General features: G+C 43.4%; 2 protein-coding genes and 2 non-coding genes across 11 annotated transcripts; 2 read left to right on the top strand and 2 right to left on the bottom strand.

Moving 5' to 3' along the window:
• Window positions 1-1,011: 1,011 nt before the first annotated feature.
• On the top strand, window positions 1,012-4,571 carry LOC138242745 (uncharacterized). 3 transcript variants are annotated; one of them, XM_069198289.1, is made up of 5 exons: window positions 1,012-1,398; window positions 2,792-3,004; window positions 3,219-3,497; window positions 3,588-3,875; window positions 4,071-4,571. In XM_069198289.1, the coding sequence occupies exons 1-5, from the start codon at window positions 1,095-1,097 to the stop codon at window positions 4,391-4,393; spliced, it is 1,407 nt and encodes a 468-aa protein (XP_069054390.1). In that variant the 5' UTR covers window positions 1,012-1,094; the 3' UTR covers window positions 4,394-4,571. The 3 variants fall into 3 exon arrangements, with proteins under 3 accessions (XP_069054390.1, XP_069054391.1, XP_069054389.1); XM_069198290.1 differs by having other exon boundaries at window positions 2,678-3,004; window positions 4,087-4,571; XM_069198288.1 differs by having other exon boundaries at window positions 2,678-3,004.
• A 9,353-nt stretch (window positions 4,572-13,924) lies between these two features.
• trnat-cgu (transfer RNA threonine (anticodon CGU)) lies at window positions 13,925-13,996 on the bottom strand. Its single transcript has one exon. It is a non-coding gene; the product is annotated as a tRNA-Thr (tRNA).
• Window positions 13,997-14,709: 713 nt separating this feature from the next.
• trnai-uau (transfer RNA isoleucine (anticodon UAU)) lies at window positions 14,710-14,803 on the top strand. The gene is made up of 2 exons: window positions 14,710-14,747; window positions 14,768-14,803. It is a non-coding gene; the product is annotated as a tRNA-Ile (tRNA).
• Window positions 14,804-17,557: 2,754 nt separating this feature from the next.
• LOC138243232 (uncharacterized) lies at window positions 17,558-22,889 on the bottom strand. 6 transcript variants are annotated; one of them, XM_069198760.1, is made up of 7 exons: window positions 22,311-22,889; window positions 21,672-21,740; window positions 20,848-21,042; window positions 20,528-20,747; window positions 19,503-20,126; window positions 18,134-19,115; window positions 17,558-17,960 (listed from the first exon to the last, which is right to left on the bottom strand). In XM_069198760.1, the coding sequence occupies exons 5-6, from the start codon at window positions 19,779-19,781 to the stop codon at window positions 18,459-18,461; spliced, it is 936 nt and encodes a 311-aa protein (XP_069054861.1). In that variant the 5' UTR covers window positions 19,782-20,126; window positions 20,528-20,747; window positions 20,848-21,042; window positions 21,672-21,740; window positions 22,311-22,889; the 3' UTR covers window positions 17,558-17,960; window positions 18,134-18,458. The 6 variants fall into 6 exon arrangements, with proteins under 6 accessions (XP_069054861.1, XP_069054859.1, XP_069054864.1 ...); XM_069198758.1 differs by lacking the exon at window positions 22,311-22,889 and having other exon boundaries at window positions 21,672-22,018; XM_069198763.1 differs by lacking the exon at window positions 22,311-22,889 and having other exon boundaries at window positions 18,134-19,112; window positions 21,672-22,018.
• Window positions 22,890-23,473: the final 584 nt, after the last annotated feature.

Below are 23,473 nucleotides of genomic sequence, written 5' to 3'. Positions count from 1 at the left end.
CCGGGATGAGTCTGAAATCTCTCTTGGCGAGCGTGTTGCTGCAGGACAGAGCTGTGTGCTGATCCCGGCACCTTCCTCAGCGCGGAGGTGCGACTGATCCTCAGGTGGGAAGAGCTCGATTTTAACCGCTGCGAGCTGCATCATTCCAGACAGAAGGGAGTGGATTTAGAAAGGAGGCGAGCAGCTCTCCTTTTTTCGATTGCTGTTAACCAAATGCTCAGCCCCCCTGCTAGTTTTAGATAGAAAATGCACACATGTATTTGGCGACTAGAAAGTGCGTGGTTGTTTTTTTTAGCCGTCTCGTCATTCGCTTAGAATCTTTTTGGACTAGTCCTTTTCTGTTTAAATACGCGTCTCTCTTTGGTTAAAAGTTTAAAACGCGTCGGGTTTTGTAAAGGGAAAGTGCTTCAAGTGGAGTAGAAATGCCGGAGTTTTCGTGTTTTGCGGATCTGCGGATGACCTCCTGTACCTCGGCACAAATAAAAGGGTTTTGTTCTTCCTTGTTCTGACAGGAGGGTGTTAAAATAGGTTGATGAAGAGGGCTCGTGAACTCTATCAAGCTTAACGGAGCCCTTCACCTCCGATAGTCTTTTTCTGTCGACGTAACTCCGTTTTAAATCTCCGTTTTAAAGATACACGTGTGAGATTTTGTTTCACCTTCCAGCAGTCGAGGCCGAAGTGTTGTCTCTTTTCTTTTTTTTTCAGCGCGGAATAAACCTTTACCCGTTCCCTCTCCTTACGACGTCCATGTAGCCGAGCACTCGACTAGACCGCAAAACCACCAGGCGTGTGTTTGTGGGCCACCAGGCTCCGGATCCCCGGAAACACTCGGTTGCTGCTGAGAACAGGTTGAAATCCGTGAAGTCGCCCCCCGTCCTACACACGGTGAAACCCACCGCGCTCGTCGGCTCTGCGTGTGTGCCGGTTCGTGCCGTTGCAAGTTGCTCCCGAGCAGTTTCAGGTCGCTTTCCTTTTTTTCAGGAGACCCATGGCTCTGTGGCATAGCCTCCTGCAAAAGACACAAACTCAACTGATTTGTTTTTGTCTTCTGAGCGGGTGGAACCAGCGTTGTAGTGTTTCATTGTTTATCTGAGATGTTACCTTCTGCCCAGTCACGATTTTTGTTTTTGCCTTGGGGGGGAATCCAAGCTGTTAATCTGTCTTTCCATTTGTATTCTCTACCCAGTTTATATTCACTTATGGCAGGAGGGGGCAATGCCAATTTTCTTGCTGAAACATCTCTTATCTCCCCCTTACAGACCAGCGCGGTCTTTGCAGCGGCCGTTCAGTGTCGCTTCAGCTGCAGATTGGGAGAGTCGACTCTCGTCTGGGATCCTCCTGGCAGGATGGCGCTCCCGACAATCCCTGCTGCCTTTTTACTGGTGCTCTGGACCACGGGTGGGTGACGCTCCGGGCTTTCGATTCAAGTTCCCTTCAGATTCCAGCTGGAGTTCAGTTTCCTCCACCGTCGCGACACGATCCCGGAGGCGCCGGAACAGTTCTTACATTTAGCCGGCAGGTGTATCACCCAGCAGCTCCCAGCTGGCAGCCCCCCCCCCCCCACTGAAACTTAGCTGGTGTGAGCCTGGTCAGTACCTGGAGGGGAGACTCCTGGGAAAGCTGAGGTTGCTGCTGGGAGAGGTGTTAGTGGGGCCAGCAGGGGGTGCTCACCCTGTGGTCTGTGTGGGTCCTGATGCCCTGGTATAATGACTGGGACACTGGACTGTAAAAAAGTGCTGTCCTTTGGATGAGATGTAAAACCGAGGTCCTGACTCTCTGTGGCCATTAACAATCCCAGGGCTTTTCTCGGAAAGAGTAGGGGTGTAACCCCGGCGTCCTGGCCAAATTCCCCCCCTGGTCTTTACCCATCATGGCCTCTTAATAACCCCCCCTCTCTGAACTGGCTTCACCACTCTGCTCTCCTCCCCACTGAGAGTTGGTTTGTGGGGAGAGGACTGGTGCACTATGCCTGCCATTGCATCATCCAGGTGGGGGCTGGATGGGTGAGTGTCCAGTGTTTTGTTGATATGTTATTAAACCACTTAGGGCAGCTTAGTACATGGTTATCAAAGCAACACATCCTGTTGAATCCAGTTCTCTGTGTACTTTCCATGTTTATTCCATTTGCTTTTAAAATAGTACAGTTTGTTTTTTAATGCGAAGCAGTTTCTTATTCTTTATTCTTTATAAATAGGTGGCTCGAAGGCTGGTTTGATGTTTTTAAACATTCTCGAACTGCTTATTCAAAATGAGAATGAGAGACTCCCTTGTCTCTTTATTTGAACTATTTGAAACTTTATTTCAGTTTTCTTAAAAAAAAAGACAACTCACAGCTACCAAGTTTGGACCTGCCAATTAATGCTATTTTAACAGTGCAGTTGTGGTTCCATCGGCAGCTCTTGTGGTTACACTGTGAATAAGGAGACAATTATTTTGACTGGTCACAATAAAAGCCCAGAAATACCGGTATTCAAATGAGATGGCTAATTGATAATATCCTCACCGGAAGACACTGAAATTACACCATCCGTTAGTGTAACTCACCGTAAACGCGGGGGGTTTCAGTGTGCGTGTGTAACTTCTTGGAGCTGACAGCAGGTGGGGGGGAGGAGGGAGGTAGCATGTCTCCCCTTGGTGATCCCCAGGCCTGTCTGAAAGCACGTCTGTTGTTTCCCAGAGTCCTGTGCTGGCCCTGTCACTGTGAGATTTTTGGACTCGGCTACACTGCCCTGCATCTCCAAGGATCCAGCCCCTGTGGACCAGCCTGCTGTAAAATGGGTGTTGTCTACAGGAAGACCTGTGCTGTATGTCGAAGGTGGAAGACCTCATTCTGGACCCGGGTTCGAGCACAGAGCCCAGATGTCCGGAGACAAGGCCAGACTGGGAAATTACTCCCTGACCATCGCTGCTGTGACGTTCTCCGACACGGGCCTGTATGAGTGCTATCGGGAAGCCGAGCGAGACCACCTGCAGTTCCTGGAGGACACTTATCTCACTGTCACAGGTAACAGCTCACGAGTCTCGGTTTTAACAGCGTCCAGCTGAGCCCACTGTGGGAGGTGTCTGATAATGTTCACATCTGGATAATCTTGTCCCCAGTTCTTACACTGTCCATCTTTATTAGACTCCAAGGCTGTTTTCAATGTTCTTTTCAAAGTCTGCAAACTAAAATAATCCAAACCCAGCTGACATTCTGATGTTCATCTCTCTGCTTTCAGCTCATGAAGAAAATGTCACCCATCAGTCTGGAGCCTCTCTGTCTCTCCCTCTCCATACTACTGGTCCAGTGGAGGTGCTGTTTGATCCTGCAGGATCTACCCAGTCTTCCAGAGTCTTACTGAGCAGCGCAGGGCCCCCTGACCCCGGGTATGAACATAGAGTGTCAGTGCAGAACAGCTCTCTGACACTGCACTCCCTCACTCCAGCTGATCAGGGGAGCTACACAGTAAGGGACCTTCAGGGAAACACCATCAGCACTGTGACAGTCACTGTGGGAGGTGAGCAGATCTACAGTAGGGTCACTAGAGGGCTCTATATTCTTGATAGAGTGTGTTCTTATATCATCCTTTATCCTGATTGTCTTTCAGCTCAAAGAGTCACTGTCACCCTGCAGCCTGGAGCCTCTCTGTCTGTCCCTCTGCTCACTGGAGAGCCAGTGGAGGTGCTGTTTGATCCTGCAGGAGGTGGAAACTGGACCTCAGTGTGCTCTGTCCAGAACAGCACAGCCAGCTGTGTCCCCCAGTACAGAGACAGAGTGTTGGTGGAGAATCAGGAGTTGAGACTGCAGGACCTGAGGGCGTCTGATGAGGGGATCTATACAGTTTTGCTCTCACACATCCAGAAGGCCGTCAGCACTGTCTCTCTCACTGTGGAGGGTAAGACTAGACTGAGGTGCAGGAGAACTCAAATCTTGTACTTGTATTCTCGAGTGTAAAGAGTTTCTCCAGTTCTTGATCCTGTGGAGAGAGATCAGAGGTCTGCTGGTCAGTATCTCTATCGGAAGAGACTCCTCATGTCTTCTTGAAGGTGTGACGAGCTGTGTTTTGTCTCCTCTGTGTTTCATACATCAGACCCTCTTCGTCACAGGTCTGTCGGAGTGATCACTGGTGTCACTGGTGTTGGTGTTGCTGGAGTCATCCTGGCAATCCTGGGAGTATGGGTCGGGATGAGGAGATCAAGGACGACGATCAGGAATGACAGGACCTATGAACTGACAAGGAGAGATGATGCCCCGAATGACAGCAGCTCAGCGATCAGTCCTCCAGCAGATCAACCAGAAACTGGTAGTCAGAATGGAGTCTGTCCTCAGGTCCCTGGTGTCCAGGTGACTGAGGAGACAGGAGACGGACACTCTGATCCTGTTGTCTCCAATGGACACAGACTGCAGGGGTGATGAGGAGAGTCAGGGCAGTATATTGGGGGTGTAGCAGCAATGCTTGTTAATAAGACAGAATTAAGTGTTGCTGTGCTTTCCCAACTGAGGCCTCATCTCTCCCTTCATCTCTGTGGTGCAGCCACAGAGAAACTATTCATGCAGGCTGATTTAAAGATGTTTTCTTTCATAAGGGACAGCTCCCAAAGGGAGATGCACTTAGCTAAGCCTGGCTATCATGATCAAAGGTTATCCATTGGCGCCTATCTGTCTAGGGAGTGCCAGATATACATCTGGACTGCATTCCTAGGTGTCAGGAGTAAGTGACTCATAACTCACCTTGATCAACCAATCAGGGACTGGTAGGGCCGAGTAACCCACGTGGGACTCTGATGCCCATGGAACTTTCAGCCAATGAATGAGCTGAAGTTCCTCCAGGTAAAAACAGGCAACACAGAGGGCCTGGGAGACTTCTGTGGACTTTCTGAAAGGGAATTCAAAGGTTTCGTAAAGTGAACTTGGTTACAACTTCTACATTAGATACTCAAACAAGTACATAACTCTTAGGAATTAAATTGATATCAACTGGTTTGGATAACAATTGAATTCTCGAGCTGTAATGCATTGAAGTTGAATACTCATCCAATCTCTGGGGATTCAGATCTCCTGCGGGCACAAAGAAACAGTTGCAGGCTGTTGCTGTCCAATCCGCGCTCTCTGGCTCCGTGCCAGGCTGTGCTGTGCGGCTTACGACGGTGCGCTGCTGATGCTCACTGACCGGCTAGTTAGTGTTGGCTTTAACTAGCAAAGTTTGTGCACAGGAGAAAAGATGACTGTGGGTCCCAGCAAGTTAGGAAGAGGACCGGTTCTCTCCTGATGCAGAGCTAGTTCTGAATAGTGATTCAGCTGTCCACAGTTCCGACCTGTTCACGAGGCCTGCTGCTGGTTACTCTCTGGCAACCTCCACTCTAGACTCTTAGAACAAAGGAAAGTTCTGGCACTCGGACACACTGGCCGTTCCGTGGTTGTCCGGGCTGAGTCTCAGGATGGTCAGGAGGCGCGCTGCGAGAATGTCCTGCCCTTGGGAGCCTTCTGCTCCTAGGGCGTCCTGCCCTGGAATTCTCCTTTGAATTGTTGAATCTGAATCTGAATCTTGTCTGAATCTTGTCTGAATCTCCCAGGCTCTCTGTGTTGCCTGTTTTACCTGGAGGAACTTCAGCTCATTGATTGGCTGAAAGTTCCATGGGCATCAGAGTCCCACGTGGGTTACTCGGCCCTACCAGTCCCTGATTGGTTGATCAAGGTGAGATATGAGTCACTTAGTCCTGACACTTAGGAATGCAATCCAGATGTCCAACTCACACTCCCTAGACAGATAGGCGCCAATGGATGACCATTGATCATGATAGCCAGGCTTAGCTAAGTGCATCCCCCTTTGGGAGCTGTCCTTATCAAAAGAAAACATCTTGCATGAATGGTTTCTCTGTGGCTGCACCACAGAGATGAACAGAGAAATGGGGCCTCATTTGGGAAGCTCAGAAACACTTAATTCTGCATTATTATTAAGCCTTGCCGCTACACCTTCATTGTGATTTGCTACAGATACAGCTTATTTAAAATTAGGACAAAACTAAAAAAAAACATGTGAAATAAAAATAATGTCAAATCTAAAATTTTCAGATGTTGTGATGAAGCTTTTGACTCATGAATAGTACCCCCCATCCCAGTGTATTGCATGTTTAATCATAAAAAATAAAAAAAGGTTTCACAACTCTAAGCAAGGTTGTATCAGGTGAGGGGGCCTACCTAGTGAGTAAAAACACTTGGTTATAGCATTGTGAATGTTGTGCTTGAAAAGCTATTGACTCGTGAATAGCCCTCCCCTATCCCCATGTACCACCTGACTAATGGTGCCATATTGAAAAAAATCATAATAATAAGGAATAGTTTCACAACCAAAAGCAAGGTTGTATAAGGTGAGGGGGGCTGTCTGGTGTGTAAAACACTTGGTTGTAGCATTGTGGGTGCTGTGCTTAAAAAGCTATCGAGTCATGAAGAAGACCCCACTGTCTTAGTGTATTGCATGTTTAATGGTGCCATATTAAAATAAATATATATAAAATGTTTCACAACCCAAAGCAAGGCTTGGGAAGGTCATAGGACCTCCTTAGTGTGTAAAACACTTAATTGCAGCATTGTGGGTGCTGTGGTTTAAATGCTATTGGTTTGTGAACAGCATACCCCATCCCAGCGCAGAGTGTCACATTAAATAAAAGCATGAAAAAATGAGATTCAGAACGCAAAGCTGTATCACTCTTCTGTGTAAAAAATCAGTTTGAACATCATGGGAGCTGTTTTAAATAAGCTGCTGAGTAAAGAATATTTTAAATTTTTCCGCTGTCAGCAGGATTGTGTATATAGTTGACCCTTACCTGAATTAAAACAAGACATAAAGAAAGGGTTTCAGAAATCAAGCAAAGCTTTATTCCCATGCTTACAGTCTGGGTAATTGGAGACTGCACTGTCCTGCTTCCTATAGTGATATATGGGTTTTTCACACAAAGCTGCATTGAGTAGTATTTCTCGCGTGGTGAATGTGTGTACACAGCGGTCCCCCGGGTTCCAGTTAGTGCGTAGTTACACATCGATGAAAAAACAGAAAAAAAATTATCTTTAATAAAAGATAATTAGCTCACTGATAGTTTGATGTAGAGGGTGTAAAAACTTTCACAAGTCGTGGTCTTTAAAATGCATTTTGTTTGAAGGCTTTCTGTGTTTCCATTGCTAAGATATGGACAAAAGAATATCCATGCGTCAAAAAAATGGCTTAAAAATGACATCGTGAAGGCTGTGAAAACAGTCACAATGTACTTTGTACACAAAGCAAGTGTTTTTGTAACCCTAGGAGGTTTAGTGAAAATGCTACAGGCGTGCCAAAATCGTTTTCGAACTTCAAGCTAACTTTACCCCAGTCAATGACAGTACCTACAGGCTATTGATAGGTTTGCTGGCACTGTGGGTTTGGTGTTCCTGACAATGTGCACTCTGGGAAATGGTCACAGACTGGCTTTCTTCTCGAAATGAAAATATTACTGTTTGTACCTCATGTAAACAGTTTTAACCATTAGAACACTCATATATATTCTGAATCAAGAACGAATGTGCCCTGGAATCTGTTGTACCGCTTCAAACTGAAAGACAGATATTTAGAGTCTCAGTAAAGACTTTTTACAGGAAGAGACGTCATGCTTCAGCTGCTCTGGCCTGCAAAGTGCGAAGGGGCTTCATTTGAAATACCAGATTATATTTCAAAATCCAAGGTATTTTTTTCTGTGTTAGAATGTATAATTTATTATAAATGTTTTTTTCACAGCCTGTTCTTCAGGAAAATGCAGCACACATGAAACAATATTCAAAGACTATAGGAACAGTAAAAAAGAAAGTGGTAAAATGGATGAAAAAAGATTTTGATGTCTCTTCCGCAACTGATGAATACTCCTGTGTGACGTTATTTGCGTGGATTCTGTTATTTTGCCACAGGCTGTGCGTCTCTGTTCTCGGCCACTGGCCAGGGTGCTAGTCTGTAAAAAGAGCAAGAGCACCTGTGTGGAGTGTTTACAACAGCAGCGGGAGCAGTACGGCTCATTGCTTGGAAGGATTTGGAGGTTGGAGCCACTCCTAAAGATGCAGAAGACGGAGACCATATGTTCCAGCAGTCAAACACTAGGGTGTCAGCCGTCTCCAAACAGACCTTCATCTCCTGAAAAGTGCCCCTCCCTGCCACACAGGTTGCTGTACCTAGTGCAATGCGTATCTCCATACAACCCTCCACCCCAAGCAGAGCACACCCCCTCAGGACACTCCATCCTGTCCTCTCTGCTCACAACCACTAATGAATTGGCTGTCCCCACTGTCTCTCTCCCCTCAGGAAGCACCATCTACAAAACAGAACTCACAGAAGCCAATGCCACGTACAGTCCTCCCAGATGTCCACCTTTTGCCCATCAGTCAAGGGAAGGAGGGGGGATTGAATGTGCAGTGTGTCGGCACAGAGGGGGCAGCCAGAGCCGACCACTACGCCGCTCTTCTGTTTTGTAATTTTGTGACTGGGAGTGAATCACATCCGTAAATGTCGACTGGTCCAGAGGCAAAAGGGCCTTGCCTTGCATTCTCCGCGAACGCATAGACATGGTAAATTGGAGATTCTCAAAACTTACTTTGTGTGATTGGAAACTGATACATGATAGGATAAACAAAATGCTTCAAAGAAAGAGGTGCTCTTTTTCTCTGGTTTTAGTCTGTGCAGCAATAAAACAATCAGATTAAACAAGAGAGAGTGTGACGTTACTTTTCGTCAATGAAAAAATAGTCTTTTCATGTTTATTTAAGTGTCCTTCTTTCATTTGGATTGTATGAAACAACTCGGGAGTTATTGTTATGATTACTCTATTAATGAATCCTCAACTCGTTCACTTCTTGTTATTTTGGGAATAATCTGACATGTTGCTTTTAGCCGTCGATATTGTTGAATTCACTCAGTTTGTAATGTAGGGTGCTCTGAACAAGTTAAACTTTGATACAGGACAAATGTATTTCCCACAAGCTATACTGTAGTAGCTTTAAAAGTATACAATATCACACCGTATGCATGTGGCACGTCTTTGTTCAACTTAAGAAAAAACAGGACATTTGATTGCTGGTTGCGTTATGTTACAGGCCAACAATGACACCAGAAAACTGAAAGTTCCTTCCCCTCCCCCAGTAGAACTGTCTAATCTACATAAACACAGTGGGATGTAACACCTAGCCTAGACTTTGTGAGAGGTATGGAGCTGCGTTGCATTAAAATGGCTGCAATGGAATATACAGTAGTAGGCAAAAGTTAATTTCAAGCTGAAAAGAAGACTCAACATGTCCCCTCTATATATTTTCCATTTAGACCATCCACTGTAATTTATTATTAATATCTTCCATATCCCATTAAAATCAGAAAGTTCATGTGTAAATCCAGCTATTTTCTAATCGCTTTATCCAGGACAGGTAACAGTTTCACCAATACTATTTGGTAACTTTTTACGATTGTCAGACTTCAGAATGCTTCCACTGATGCTTATAGATTTGACATAATGCGCACTGTGTTAAAGCGCTATTGAGCACAGAACATCTTTACACTTGTGAAAAGATTTGCACGTGCAGTTTATTCTTATCTGTGTGAAAACAGGAAATATCGATGGAGTTTCAGAAAGTAAACAGAGGTATAGAACACCCTATCTCAGATGTTTAATAAATTCAAGTTTGTGAAAACAGTGACAAGTCACCCCAAACAAAATACAATTTTAGAATACAAGCAGTTTGAAATGATTAGTTGTTATTAATAAATCACTTAACTTCGAACATGTTGTGATATTTAGAAATAACAACAAATCAATATAATTTACTATTTTAGTTTTTCAAATAAATGTTTTTGTTAAAGGAAAACTCATGCCAGGAGATGGGTTCAAACAAAGCTATAGCTGAAAAGGGCAGGCAAAATGTTTAAGTAATCATGGGTGAATGAGAAATTGATGCAGATGTTTAGAAAGAAAGTGGACTACAGTAATATTTTGAGCTTACAGCCTATCCAATGTTATTCATTATTAATCTTTTTAAATATTTTTTTTAATGTAAGAGGCAATACACAATTTGTGTCCTCTATAACACTTCAGTGTACTTTTTAATCAGTTTAATGTTTAACAATGTAATACAAAGCTTAAACTTATTAAATTGTATATACCATGTAGACTGTTAAATTCTGTAATTGACAAAAGATTGTCCCTCAGCATTGACAGGGATTCAAAACCAAGTGTTTTCTGGCAAGAGCCCAAATGCTGCACATGAGAGCTTTCATAGCTCCACCTGGTGGTTTTACAAGATATTCCACCCTACTTCGATACATCATGCGGTATCCTACAGTTCTTTGCGGAACGAGCACTGCGATTTACTGCAGCATACCTTGCACATTTTGAATGGTTAGATCTGTAGTTCTACTCAGTTTGGTGAATTCTTGATAAACCAAACTGGTGCCCTCCCTCTAACTCACCATTCCTCCCTTATGGTAGTGTATGCAGAGAAACCCATGTATATAAACCCATAGGGTCAAATGCAATGGACTTCCCGAGTTAAAACACAGCCGCGTACTAAGTTAGTATGGTACATTCTGGAGATCATCTCCCGCTCCAAGTTCAATTGCAGCAAAAAACATGTGGAACAAAGTTGGAGCTCAGCTCAACTTGTGCTTAATCCGGTTCCAAGGGCTCGGCCTTGTTGTACTAATTAGCCCGAACTGGAGAGGACTGTACATCAGAACACTTCTGATTAGTAGAATAATATGTAGGCCACATTAATATACAATTACTTTTCTGTTTCTCATTTATATTCAAACTAAATTTCCTGACAAATCAGTTAGTTTTTAATTTAAGAATTGCATTTAGGCGACAATTCACCTGATGAGGCTACATAGTTATTAATGAGATAGCCAATTATAATTAGTCATGAAACAAATGAGAACAGCAGCTGTGCAATTGAAATTAAACACTACTGTATTATTGCAGCATTAATTTTGTTTAACACTCCAGATGAATAAGCAGACATCATTACAGCTAAATCATTACAAAAGACACCGACTAATAACCAGTAAAGTTGAGTTTTATTTTTAACAGAACTGGAAATTAAACTTATAAAAATACTTGAGCAAAAAAAAAAAACACAACAATTGTTCCACTATTGCTAGAGAGCTGTAGAATCTGGAATAACTTATCCAGCTCTGGGAACAGTGTGTAGATGACAGGTTTGTGACTTTCTCATGAGCACGGTATATGAATCCATCAGATTAAAGACACTGTGAGCATCTGAATAAAATTAACGATAGTCTGTCCCAGCTCGCCGCGATGGTATAGTGGTCAGTACTTTGTGCTGTGACCGCACTACCCGCGCTTTGAATCCGGGTGACAGCAGCCCAAGACAAGAGAGTTTCCTTCGTCTATGTTATTTCAGTGAAGGGGGGGCATGCGTGTACAGCGAGCGATCATCGAGTTGATGTGTTGCCCCATATAAGCAATGTGAACCAACACTGCTTTACAAAGGAGCACGGTCTGATCTTATAGTTGATAATCTGGAGACCAGACCGACCTCTTCTCTGACGAGAAGAAAAGGTCAGGAGCCGCAGTATTTAATGTAAATAAGAGATTTCATTTTTTTCTGTGGCGCAGCTAGTGCCAAACACTTAATCTCGGGGTTGTGAATTCGAGCTCCACGCTGGTAAGAAATCATATAGGTTATGATAAATTTACTTTTATAAATAAAAAGTAATATTATAAAACTTTCTCGATACCAGTTTGCAGGTGACATGTTCTTTATAAAAATAATCTTTAGTATGGGATCAATAACCGCGCCGGAACAAATATCGGAAAGAATCGCCTGTCACTAAGGTATTTAAGTAAAGTAGAGATATAATCAGAAAACCTACATTTTAGTTGTTAGTTACTTTGTATGTGCTTTAGCGTTTTCTTTTATATACCGAAAAAAAGGTTCAAGGCGTTCTAGTCGCTGTACTCCTCGTAGATAATCTCAACGAAATCACAATACAGTACAGGACACGCAGTGAGAAGCTCACGCAACGAATAGTCTTGAACATGCCAAGCGTAAAGGCACACTGCACATCTGCGAAACATCACATCCTAGTTTAGTTACAGTGAGATTATAGACTGGAAGCTAGGAAGTCTCAGATCACTTTTTTATTAAATGTTCAAGCAAACCCAAATACCTTTGCAAGAGACATTTCAGAATCCCAGTCAAATCCAGTATGATTGCTGGATCCCTCGAATTCGACAATATCACAGATCTGCAGTCCACGTTGTGCAAGACATACCGCACACAGCATTTCTAAGACAGGAAATACATTTTCGTTACGAAAAGAGATATACTGTACGTAGAGTGAAATGGTCTGGTACGAGTCCTAAGTTTGAATAGTTCAAAATAGACGAAAAAGGGTAATTACAGACTCTTTCGAAATGTAAGAACATTAAAGCTGTGCGGACCTTATCTTGATTTACCTAGTTTAATCGTTTTCAGAAAGTGTAATTGTATTATTTTATGTACCCTTGACGATTCTACTGATGTTATAAGTGCTCTTGTTTATATTGAATCTATTTTGTTGTTCAAATAAAAAGTAAAAAAAAAAACATTCCGGATGCGTCTGCTGTAAAAATAAAATGACATCAAAGGCGTTGTACGTAGAGTTCTGAAGCCGGTTCTACAGAAGAACTAGCTGAGATGAAAAGCTCGATATTCTACTGACAGGGCTATTCCCATCAACTCAGTTTCTTTCTGAAACAACGTTTTCCAAGAAAAACTTACACTTTGCAAAATTTGAAATAAAATACTTGCTTAAAAGTGCAGATTATTTTTTTCCCAAAAACTGTAAAAGGAGAAAACCGACCCGTTGGAGTCTCTGTCGTACCATTGCTCAGTGCGGTCAGGTCGGGACTAAAACAATAGTAAGGTGCTGGTTCAAGCACATCTAGGCACGACTTTCTCACTTTTCCATCGTGAACATCATCTAGAGAAAAAGTGGCATGTAATGTTTAATACATTATTAATAATTTGAGGGAATATAAATGCTTTGCATGTATCGAATTACAGCACGTAACAACTGAGTACCTGAGTCGATATCACCGGGCAATTTCCAATAACGACCAACATCAGACACTTCAAGAAAAATAAGATTCCATATCTTGGAATGTAGGGCGGGAGAATTCATTTATACTCCTGTTGCATCTTGAGCTAAACTTTTTTAAAAAAAAATACGACGCAGATTTGCTCAAGATACTTGTAATCGCCTTAAAGAGAGTTTTCATGAAAACGTACATCGGCTAGCTCTCCACTGTTAACTGACAGAACTTTTGAAGAAACTGTTCTTATATAAGCAACATTCAAATTACACATCTTAATGACAATGAAGGGAAATCTATGGAAGCCCGTTTCCGCCAGGGAGTAAAAAAAACGCGCTATGGTATCTCATTGTATGTCCTTTTTTACTTAAAAAAAAGTCTACTTTAGCTCAGCTGGCAAGACCTGGGTTCGAGCCAATGCAGTGAGGCACGAACTAGGGTGGGAGCTCCGATGGCACAAGCCCTAGAACCCGAATCCGTTACAATAACAAAAGGACAGACATTGAAATATGGGCTATTTCGAAGTCCCAAATGTGAGATATAAAGTCGGAATTCTGAGTTGCTAAGTCGGAATTCTGAGATACCATAGAGGGTTTTTTTTTTTACTCCCTGGCGGAAACGGGCTTCCATAGAAATCCGGGTTGTGAATAACAACTGTCACTACACACGATTGAGTTCTTGAGGTTGGCACCTACGACCACTCAGCCATCCTGACAAGCAGTGGAGGATGCCCGTTACTTTGTCAAAGGATTATTAACTACTTTTCTTTTCTTATTATTACAGAGATTTCTACATTGCAAGACAATTGACGATTTAGATAAAGGTATGTCGTGGTAAGCAAACCAGGCACGGACGGGGTTTGAACCCGCGCTCTTCGGTTTACGAGACCGATGCCTTACCACTTGGCCACCGCGCCAGTTGACTTTCTTTCCCATCAAGGCTAATACATTTTGAAAATAAATAAAATAAATATTTGTGCCGAATTGCAATGCAGGAGAATTAAAACAAATATGAGCTGGCTTCAGACTCTGCTTATAGCGCCCGTCAAATAAAATAGATATTTTATTTTTACAGGAAGACGCATTCCGAAATGTATCTCTGCAGTTTTAGAATAGTTTTGAATGGCATATTTTATACAACGCACAAACCGTATTCTAATTGCAGACTGCAGATCTGTGCAGCAATTGTACTACATTTCACTGTGATTCTGAAATACTTCTAGCAAACATATTTAGGTTTCCTTAAACTTTTAATAAAAAACGACTTTCCTTTCAATCTCTGATGTCACTGTAAACCCGGACGTGATGTTCCGCAGATGTGCAGTGTGCCTTCTTTCTTATTCAGGTTTACTGGATTTTTTAAATGAAAATACAAACCCGACAGTTTCAGACACATGAATGTCACTACAAATGACAAATTTGTAGTGTAAATCCGCCGGGCTGATTTACGTGTTTGACCATCTCTCTCCTCCCTCTTTTGCAGTGAGCACTATTTTTTCATTTTCTTCCCTTGTAGTTTCCTCGCTCTTTTACTGTCCCTTTCTCCCACGGAGAGACGGAAAACATGCCGAAATCGTTTTCACCCTGTGTTTGTGCAACGTCAGTGTGTGAAGGGACAGTTGTCTCCGCGGCTCCAGTGGCGCAATCGGTCAGCGCGCGGTACTTATACAGCAGTGCACAGCGGAGTCATGCCGAGGTTGTGAGTTCGAGCCTCACCTGGAGCAGTGTAGCCTGTCTTTAGCTACTGAAAGCAACTGTCCACTTTAGATACTGCTACTTATAGGTCGTCCTTAACACCTTATCTAACGGGATTGTAGCCTGTTAGGTATTTGCTGGAGATCCGATCTAAATTAACATCAAAGGAACAGATAAAGGTTTATTCCACGTCACAACCAAAGAAGGGTCCACGTTGTGTTACATTCTCTTTTCAGCATGGAATAAACCTATACTTTTTCCTTTGCAGCTGACACACGTCACTACTTAAATTCCCATCAGCTGTGGACCCCCAGCTGATCTGTACACAGATAGATAGAGGAGAGGTCTACTGGGACTAAGGAAGCCAAAGTATGGGGTACCAAAGACTTGAAAAAGCTCTCACATTAGATTCTGTGTTTTCGCTGTTTCCCAGATTTTTTTAAATGTTCTTTTTGTTTTCCCTTAAGTATTTTTTTATTTTATTTTCTGTAGTCGTTAGACATTACTGTGGGACTAGTTAACTTAAGTTCTTACATTGTACCTGAAATTACCACATGAACTACTACTCTGTTTTTCCTTTTTTTTAATAAAGGCACAAATGCTGTTTTTTTTTCCTTGTGGCTGATTGGCAATGACCCTACAACGGGTCATTGCTACGAACCTGGCTACTGAAATTTGTCAGCAGCTCTGTACTAAACCTGTTCTCAATTGCAACAAACCTAAAATAACATCTGCTGCCCATTAGATCTTATTGATGTAGGAGACTAACTTAAGCCACCTCTTCACAGGGTTTAAGTAGCTCAGTAGTGGAACAGTTGATCGCTTTTGAACTGTTCTGAATGTAGTGGAAATAATATGGTCACAAAGTAAAGAACATACAGTATTCACCACTCGCTTGAAATATTTAGCTAAAATTGTTTTCTAGACACCACAACTATTCACAATGAATTTGATCAAGACATGTCTTTATTAATAAAAGTGTAATTTATTAATAATTAAGATTAATCCAAACCTTTATTAGTAGCTGTATTACCGGTTAATCTGATGAGAATTCAGAACATGAGACTCTCGCTCAGTAAACACGCTTTATCGTTTACTGAGCTTTCGATGAACGTCTAAGTGAAAGACAAATTCACTATTTTCACTTTTTGTTTAAAGAACACTTTTATCACATGTTCTGCACTCCCGATGGTGTTTACCAGTGCTCTTTCTACACGCCTGATTTGAGCGTCTTTACAGAGAGCCTATTTGGAAGCCTCACATATGCAAATGGTGACACTTTATTTTCGCTCCACATAAGAAACTCATAAATCTTTGAATGATTTCCTCTTCGCCTGCAGCACTAGCATTTGTCTACAGTTTGTGGCATCTTTTCAACACAATAAATTTCACCATGGACTGAAAGATCAAATGGTTTTGGCAAAAGATAAGGAGATCTCCTGGCCTGTAAGGGATCAAACCCACAACCGTGGAGTTATTAGAATGACAATCGATCCAACTGAGCTACCTGACCACATACAAGCGAGGCTCTCTGTGCAGCATAAAATTTAGAGAATTATTTTTCCCTCTGAATTTAAACCCTCACAATTATGTGTACTGGCTTTCTGGAAGTGGTGGATATAATGAAGAAGAGATCAGCCTCTGTGATGCAATGTGATGCAGTGTCAAGTGACACTGACCTTCGTTATACTGTTCCCTGCTGCATTTTAACCTACTGGGGAAATATTGGTATCCATGCATGAAAGTTTTCCTCCTTGTCAAATTATTTTCAAGCACATTTTTGTTGTTGAAAATAAACCTTGTGGATTTACATGTTGTGTCCCTCTTCTGTTAGTGTCACCCAAATTGATACATTGTTCTCTGGCGATTCTTCAGATCATACCATTTTGTACAATACTGTATCAGTATTGTAGAACTCATCTCATTAAAGAAAATAAGGCTTTTTTTGTATATTTTATTATAATTGTATTTATATGTGGAAATATGTTATTTTAATATCGACATGTAAATTTGAAAAATTATCCCCCCCCCCTAAAAGCAGGCAGCCTAACATTTTCAGCTGACAAAAAATTATATGAATTTTTAAAGATCCAGACTGAAAGTTTATAAAATATAGTTTTACACTATATGCTGCTGTTTTAAAAGTATTCTTATTTTACAGGTGCAACTGTGGTTAACATTGCTGCCACGCAGTGCTGGAGCTCTGTGTTTATTTCCTGACGTGTTGTTCTATCTGAGTGGAGTTTGTATGTTCTCCCCATGTTTGTTTGGAGTTTCCGCCAGGTGCTGCAGTTTCCTCCCACAGTCCAAAAACATTGTGATATCATTTTAGGAAGTGAATTTCATGATCGTAAGTTGTCTAATGTCATTTTGTCACACCTGTCAAAGTGTGAATTGTTTGAACTTTCATCTTTCCTGTCATTTGAACCCAAATGCCTCTGTAACAATCTGTAGTTAATATTTCTGCAGTTTTAAGTGAGGTAGCGATGCTGTATATTTCAACGAGCCGTCCCTTCTTGCAAGACAAGGACCCTTAATTTCTCTTGATTTGTAGGGAAATGTAAATAACACTCAGGATGTCTCATGTTGTGTCTGGATTTGTCCACAGTGGCTTTTCTCCTTTGTGTGGTCCAATGTATACATATTACTAACAAACATTTAAGTTTCCCTTTCCATTGGGGTTGATATTTTCATTGTGAGTTGCCAAGAGCTCCTTCATTTTTAATTGATAGTTTTAATATAATAAATTAGCCATTATATGCACATAAAATGGTTCTAAAAAGTTTATTGAAAAAAAACTTCAATAAAAGTAATAAAAAATCTTTCCCATCAAAAGTTTTACATTCAGAATTTACTTCAAGGAATGGTTTAATTTCTTATTTCTGAAACATCAAATTATAGAAAGAAGAAAGAAGTGGGATGTTCAAGCCTCCCTTTTGTAAAACACAAGCTGCAGATACAGACATTGAGGAGAGTGTGGAGTGAAGTGGACTCAGGTCACAGTGTCAGTGTGGAAACAGTGGAGTGAAGTGGACTCAGGTCACAGTGTCAGTGTGGATCCCATCCCTGAACAACCTCACCCACACTGAGTCCCCTGTCTGTAGTCCCCTTTACCTGAAGTGGGGTCTTTCTCAATGTCCCCTGGATCTCTGTATCCAGAGGGCGTCTCATCAGAGAGGAGTCTCCCTGTGAACAGACGAGCAGGTCAGTAATGGCTCTGACACAGATTGGCCTGTCAGATACCTCTTCTCTCCCAGTCAGTATTTATTTGCTGGTGTGAAATTAGGTTGAAACTAATGACAAAGGTTAGTCCAGGTTGGTAAAGGGTGTACTCCTGCATCTTATTTATAATAACTCACCTGACAGCGTCTGGACTCTGGGGCACACTATTTTTCCAAAACTCTCCAGCTCTCCATCTTCTCCTTCAATTGTTGCTTCTCCAAAACTCTCCTCCTTTCCTCCTCCTTCTTCAGCTGTTTCTTTACCTTTTTCACAAACTCTCCTCCTCTCCTTCTCCTCTTTTGCTTGTTTCTTCTCCTGCTTCTCCAACAGTTTCCTCCTCTCCTTCTTCTCCTTTGCCTGTTGCCTCTCCTCCTCTTCCCAAAATCTCCTTCTCTCCTTTTCCTCCTTTGCTCGTTTCTTATTCTCCTCCTTCAGCTGATTCCCCCTCTACTCCTCCTGAGCTCACCTCCATTCCTCCTTCTCCTTCTGCCTCCTCTCCTCCTCCTGCTGCAGGCGTTTCTCCAGCCCCCGGGCGTAGGCCTTCCACCTCTTCTGCTCCTTCTTCTCCCATCTCACCTCCTGCTTCTGCTGCTCCCTCCTGTTCTCCTCCGCCTCCTGGGCACGTCTCCGCTCCTCCTTGTTCATGGTCCTCCTAATTGCATCTGCTGCCTTGGTGCGTCTCCTCTCCTGCTTCTCCTCAGTGTTCCTCCTCTGCTCCTCCTTCTTCTCCCGTCTCCTCTTCTCCTTCTCCAGCATCTGCCTCCTGTCCTCTCCCTCCTTCTCCCATCTTCTCTCCTGTTTTTCAAACACTTTCCTCCTCTTCTCCTCCACCTTCATCCTCTCCTCCTCCAGCTTCCTCCTCTCCTTCTCCTCCTGCACCTCCTGTCTCCGATCCATCAACCACCCTTCCTGCTTCTGCCTCCTCTCCTTATCCCGCTCCTGGGTGTTCAGGGACCGGTGCCTCCCAACCCGGACATTCCTGACTTTCTCCACTGGTGCCGCTGTCCTTTTGCCCCCTTGCGGCTCCTTCCATCTCTTCAGCTCTGTAGTGTTGCTCTTATCCTCATCGACCTCGGAACAGCACAGCATCTTGTTGAAGGAATGGGAGGAGCTGACCTGCTTTGAGAGAGAGGAGTTAATATAGACACACTGACTGGACACTCCAGTACATGAACACTGCACTGAGAGAGAGAGGGGTTCATACAGACACACTGACTGGACACTCCAGTACATGAACACTGCACTGAGAGAGAGAGGGGTTCATACAGACACACTGACTGGACACTCCAGTACATGAACACTGCACTGAGAGAGAGAGGGGTTCATACAAACACACTGACTAGACACTCCAGGACATGAACACTGCACTGAGAGAGAGAGAAGGGTTCATACAGACACTGGACACTGGACAGGAGTAAAGAGAGGATCAGAGCATCACCCACCTTCTTTTTCTTCTGTCTCACAGGAGGTGGTGATTGGACACCACAGTAAAGGTTCACTCCTCACCTCTCCTAGAATCACAGGAGCTACAGGGTCCTCTAGGTGTCTCAGCACCTGTGTTCTGACTTTCAGCAACTCTGGAGGCCTCTCTTCAGGACTTGGACCTTCCTGACTCTCCTGATTCCTCTGCCTCTTCTTCTTCTTTTTCTTAGTCTTCTTCACCTCAGTCTTCTCCTGGGAGGTGATGGGAGGGAGGCGAGGGAGGGGTCTGGGGACAGGCAGCTGGCTGGACAGTGGGGCAGTGACCTGGGGCAGGTCAGTGTCAGGATTAGAAGAGGTGGACATGTTGTCCTCTTCATCTTTTTCAGGGCTGACTTGGAAAGCACGCCTCTTTACACTTGGACACTGAAGACAGACACAGGTCTTTGCTGTTGGGGTCAGTTCTTCTTATTCTTAATATACCCTCAGTACATGCATTGTGACTGTAATAAGAGTCTGCACAGTTGACTCTACACAAGGACAGAGGGGGCAGCATGGAGCAGTCGGCAGGGAGTTTAATGAGCTCAGCGGCGTCAAAGGTGAGTGTAGAGGGAGGGCCCAGGGGCACTAATACTTAGGTCCAGGAAAGGAAGGGGTGGACAGCTGGTTCTCTTTGAAAGCCTATTCCACCTGGATAATGGGCTGTGGAGGCTGAAGACACACAGCAGACCTTGGTAATGGAGACACCCTTCACTTCTAATTCTATAAGGTCCACATGTACTGAGTTTCACCAGGTGAGTCTGCACAGTTTGTCCAATAAGATCCTGGACAAGTGTGTCTACACAGTTTTTTAAGTGTTTGTACAGGGGTGAGTCTATACAGTGTGTTTAATAAGAGTCTAAACAGGTCTGTTTATATAGTGAGTCCTAATAAAAGCTTGTACAGTCTATACAGTCTATACAGTCTATACAGTGTGTCCTATAAGAGTCTGTACAGGTGAGTCTGTACAGTGTGTCCAATTAGAGTCCATACAGGTGAGTCTATACAGTGTGTCCAATAAGAGTCTGTACAGTTAACTCCACACAAGGACAGAGGTTCTGTTCGCTTCTCACCTGTCTCGGAAGCTCAGGAGCTCTGACACTCCTTAGAGGAGGGAACTTAATGGGGGCAGCATGGCACAGTCAACAGGGGTTTCTCTGAGCTCAGCGGGGTCACAGGTGATCGAAGAGGGAGGGCCCAGGGGCGCCAAGATCCAGGAGAGGGAGGGATGGACAGCTTGTTTTCTTCAACAGCCTCGCCCACCTGGATTGTGCGTCTCCTGTGCTGTGGAGACTGAAGACAGAAGACCTTTCTGTTCCTGCCGAGTCCCACAACAGGTCAAACTGTCCTAAGACTACTACAAAGAGAAAAAATAAACCTGCTATTCACAGACCTCAGCTACAGGGACTTCCAGGTACTTCTGCAGGATGAGGTCGACGTCAATGTCGGCTGCAACCTGGTGGAAGCACTTGCTCACCTCGGAGAACTCACACCTGACCTTCGTGTTTTCAAAGTAGGACTTCAGTGTCTCCACCGCCTCTTCGTAGTTGTCCTGCTTCATGATTCCTGTGCCCTGGAAGGGAAAATCCTAGGAAAATGGGGAGAGAGAATCAGGCAAGATGTCCTGACCATGTCTGCAGTCGTCAAACCAAACCTCCATTATATGAGCTTGTGTTGTCTGTTGTCTTCACTGTTTTAATTTTGGGATTTGGTAAAATTTCTTATCATATCCTCTGTGAAACTTCACTAACTCAGTACCAACTCCTGTACCAGAGAGAGAGAACAAAGACAGTGAATCATCATCATACCTCCACAGCGCCAGACAGGAGATGCAGCCTAGGGGTGGAACTGTGGTATCTCTAAAGCCAAAAGAGAGGGGGAGGGGGGGTCACCCCGATGTTAATAGAGCAAATAGAGAGATGGGGTGTCACCCTGCTGTTGCCATTGATGACCAAGAGTCTCACTACCCACTCTATGATGTCCCCTAGTGTTGATCTGTAAGTGGTGTGTCTTTCAGTCACCCACTTGAAATAACAGCAGGCTGGAGTCCCAGCCCAGCTCCTGTATCTCTCCCCTTGGATCTGGGAGATTTCCAGGTTGAGTGGGGTGATGCAGATATCTTGGAAAGCTGAGGGGTCAGGAGAGTCACCCCAGCCCCTGTACCGCCCCAATACCACAGTGCAAGCTGGACAAGGGGGAGGGGTTTCTGGGACTCACCAATCCCACATATGCTGCCTCTGATCCAAACTTGGCTAGGACCTCATCGTACAACTCCAGGCAGTCCAGCTGGATGGAAGACATCGCATTCTGAGCCCAGGTCCGCACCCGGCTCTCCTCAACCTAGAGCAGCCCCTCCAGTTCGACCCACAGGCCCTCGCCGAGCCACCACAGGGCAGCCGGGGCCTTACCTACACTCTTACCTACAGTTACACTATAACTAACACTTACACAAATACTGCCAATATTACAACAGTAACACTGCAATTAAGGCTTACGGTATCATTATTACTAACAATAACACAAACTTAGTTGTACACTAATAATACCATTAATAACAGTAATACTATCAAAAGAACTAACATGACAATGAGTATTAATATTCTGACACTAACACTATGATTATCAGTAATATTAACATGAATACTAACATTAAAACTAAAATTAAAAGTAGCTCTATCATCACTAATTCTCACATGAATACTAGTATTCAGTAGTACTATCATCATTAATACTCACATAGACACACAGACACTACACATACTCATGGACACACACCCACACACATCAAACACTCACAAACACCCACAAACCCACAGACACCACATACGCTAATAGTGATAAAAACACAGCACTCACAGATTTCTGTTCGTTGGTCTGGACTCTAGAAAGTTATAAAGTGCTCTAGAAATTTGCAAGCGACTCTGGACCTCAACATCTGTTGAAGGGTCACTTCTGTCAGACACAGCATTGGAGCCCAAGCCCACCTACACACACACTGACAGATATACACCCACACATTCACACACATTATGACATACTGACAGACACACAACCACACACTCACACATATTCACACAAACACTACACACACTCACAGATACAAACTCACAGACACACATTCACAGACGCACACAAACACACAACACACACTCACAGGCACCACGCACATTTATACACACAATCAGACACTCACACACATACAGTACTCGCACACATTCACAGACACACACATACACACTGATAGACACCACACACTTGCAGACACACACCCACACACTAACAGACACACACCTGCACAATGACAGACAGATCACACTGACAGACACACATTCACACACTGACAAACACCACACACTCACAAACACCACAAACTCACAGACACACTCTACAAACACTTATAATAACAGTAATGCTATCACTAGCATTAGTATTAAAACTACCAGTTGAACTCTCACTAATATTCACATAAATACACTAGCATTAGTATTAGTTGCTGTCCGTGACGTCACACCACACTTTGTGACAAAGGCGAGACATCTAGCCAGGCACAGTGACCTGCCGTGTGTCGCCATGGTTACCATACTTATGATTTGTAAACAAATGGAAAATGCATTTAAACTGTTACTTACACAAATTTATTAACTTTGAATATAATTTTCTAGCTCTAGGATACAATTCCTAAATAATAATTTGAACAAATCATTCTTTAATTTCAGATTGAACATTATTAACACTAAACGCATGTTAATTAATAGATATTGACTCTTTTCTAGATTTTTAAATGGGTCAAGAACGGGAAAAGAATCAGTGCTCACCAATCGGTGAACTTAATCGATTATTCTACGGCTTTTTAGTTGAATTAATTGCTTGTCGATAGATAAGTGATCAATAACTCTCCCGCGGTCTCGATCTCTGATTCCGGCGCTCTGCCTGGTGTCTGTGACATCACAGCGCTCTTTCTGACAGAGCAGAGCTGGAGGAGACTTCTGTCCGGAGCCCGGGGGGCTTTTCTTACAGAT

Source organism: Lepisosteus oculatus, chromosome 14 (genome assembly GCF_040954835.1).
Source record: "Lepisosteus oculatus isolate fLepOcu1 chromosome 14, fLepOcu1.hap2, whole genome shotgun sequence".
Taxonomy (NCBI): Eukaryota; Metazoa; Chordata; class Actinopteri; order Semionotiformes; family Lepisosteidae; genus Lepisosteus; species Lepisosteus oculatus.
This window is presented reverse-complemented; position numbering and strand designations above follow the sequence as displayed.

Coding starts and splice junctions, on each gene's coding strand:
- LOC138242745 (XM_069198288.1), top strand. CDS start 1,095: ATGTTACCTTCTGCCCAGTCACGATTTTTGTTTTTGCCTTGGGGGGGA. Junction 3,005..3,218: donor CACTTATCTCACTGTCACAG/GTAACAGCTCAC, acceptor CTCTGCTTTCAG/CTCATGAAGAAAATGTCACC. Junction 3,498..3,587: donor TGTGACAGTCACTGTGGGAG/GTGAGCAGATCT, acceptor ATTGTCTTTCAG/CTCAAAGAGTCACTGTCACC.
- LOC138243232 (XM_069198760.1), bottom strand. CDS start 19,781: ATGTCCACCTCTTCTAATCCTGACACTGACCTGCCCCAGGTCACTGCC. Junction 19,116..19,502: donor CTCCTGTGATTCTAGGAGAG/GTGAGGAGTGAA, acceptor TCTCTCTCAAAG/CAGGTCAGCTCCTCCCATTC.